The 1,578-nt window shown below is 51.5% G+C and overlaps 1 protein-coding gene across 1 annotated transcript in view; it reads left to right on the top strand.

The window, feature by feature from the left end:
* DNAJC16 (DnaJ heat shock protein family (Hsp40) member C16) overlaps window positions 1-1,578 on the top strand; it is a 15,285-nt gene that overhangs the window by 1,380 nt on the left and 12,327 nt on the right. The window contains 3 exon segments of the mRNA XM_018558170.1: window positions 428-617; window positions 741-807; window positions 1,194-1,527. Of these exon segments, the coding sequence (XP_018413672.1) occupies window positions 451-617; window positions 741-807; window positions 1,194-1,527 (568 nt within the window). The 5' untranslated portion in view covers window positions 428-450.

The following is a 1,578-nucleotide window of genomic DNA, read 5'->3' as shown; positions in this document are numbered from 1 at the left end:
GTGGTCTCTCTGTCATTGTGGGGTGTAGAAGATCAGCCCTGGGGGGTCACTGTGGGGTGTAGGAGATCAGCTCTGGAGGTCTCTGTCATTATGGGGTGTAGGAGATCAGCTCTGGAGGTCTCTGTCATTATGGGGGTGTAGGAGATCAGCTCTGAGGGGGTCATTGGGTTTCTGTCATTATGGGGTGTAGGGTCTTAGAGGGGGAGTTTCCCTCTTCCTGGGATTTCCTCTCGCTTCCGGTTGCGTTCCTGGGAAAGGAAGTAAGGGGAACTCTCCCCATTGGAACACAAACATCCATCCCATGTTCTGTCCAAAATGAATAATAAAGTTTTGGGCTTTCTAAACTTCAATGTAACATTCCCGGCGTACAATACAGATTCAGTTTGGATGTCGTTGCTTCTTCTTCAGATTCCTTTTATCTCTCCAGGTATTAGTGAGACGACGTGAGATATGGGCCACAGGAAATTGCGCCTTCTCTTGCGGCTCCTGGTATTCTTCATCCTCGCCCTGATGATCTTATCGGCCGCCGATTTCGATCCGTACCGGATACTGGGCGTGAGCCGGACCGCCAGTCAAGCCGACATTAAAAAGGCGTACAAGAAGCTGGCCCGGGAATGGTGAGCGAGTGCCGAGAGACAGCCGGCGGAGGGGGCCCCCGCTACCCAAATACACCCATTTGACAGCCTCTGTGACATGTTACATGTTCTGTAATGTATAACTACAAATGTTTCTTGTTTCAGGCATCCAGATAAGAACAAGAACCCGGGTGCAGAGGACAAATTCATCCAAGTCAGCAAAGCTTATGAGGTAGGACCTCTCCTCCACTCCTCCTGTCTGACCTCCGTCCTTCTTCCCTCCACTCCTCCTGTCTGACCTCCGTCCTTCTTCCCTCCACTCCTCCTGTCTGACCTCCGTCCTTCTTCCCTCCACTCCTCCTGTCTGACCTCCGTCCTTCTTCCCTCCACTCCTCCTGTCTGACCTCCGTCCTTCTGACCTCCGTCCTTCTTCCCTCAGCCATAAGCTGCCAGCATTAAAAACGGCTTTTATATAATAATATAATTGGAATGCTGATGGGGGGAGGGGAGGAATCGGAGAGCAAAATATGAGCCGATTAAACTTCACCTTTTACAGAATGTACACGCGCTCTGTCACTCTCATAGATTCATAACGATTGCATTGAATAATCTTTCCAGATTCTGTCCAACGAGGAGAAGAGAACGAACTACGACCGCTATGGAGACTTGGGAGAAAATCAGGGGTACGCCCAGCAGCAGCACCACCACCATTTCCGACACTTCCACGACAGCTTCTACTTTGACGAGTCCTTCTTCCATTTCCCCTTCAACTCTGAGCGACGAGACTCCTCCGACGAGAAGTATCTCCTCCAGTTCTCCCACTACATCAACGATGTGGTCCCAGACAGCTTCCGCAAACCCTACCTCATCAAGATCACCTCCGACTGGTGCTTCAGCTGCATCCACATCGAACCCGTATGGAAGGAGGTGGTGCAGGAGCTGGAGGGGCTGGGTACGTGTGCTCTCTGCATGTCATGGCTAAGTCACTTCTCACCCTGCCGGC

This window comes from Nanorana parkeri, unplaced genomic scaffold (genome assembly GCF_000935625.1).
Source record: "Nanorana parkeri isolate BGI_ZX_2015 unplaced genomic scaffold, ASM93562v1 scaffold323, whole genome shotgun sequence".
Lineage (NCBI taxonomy): Eukaryota > Metazoa > Chordata > Amphibia > Anura > Dicroglossidae > Nanorana > Nanorana parkeri.
Note: the sequence above shows the minus strand (reverse complement) of the source record. Positions and strands in the feature narration are given on the sequence as shown.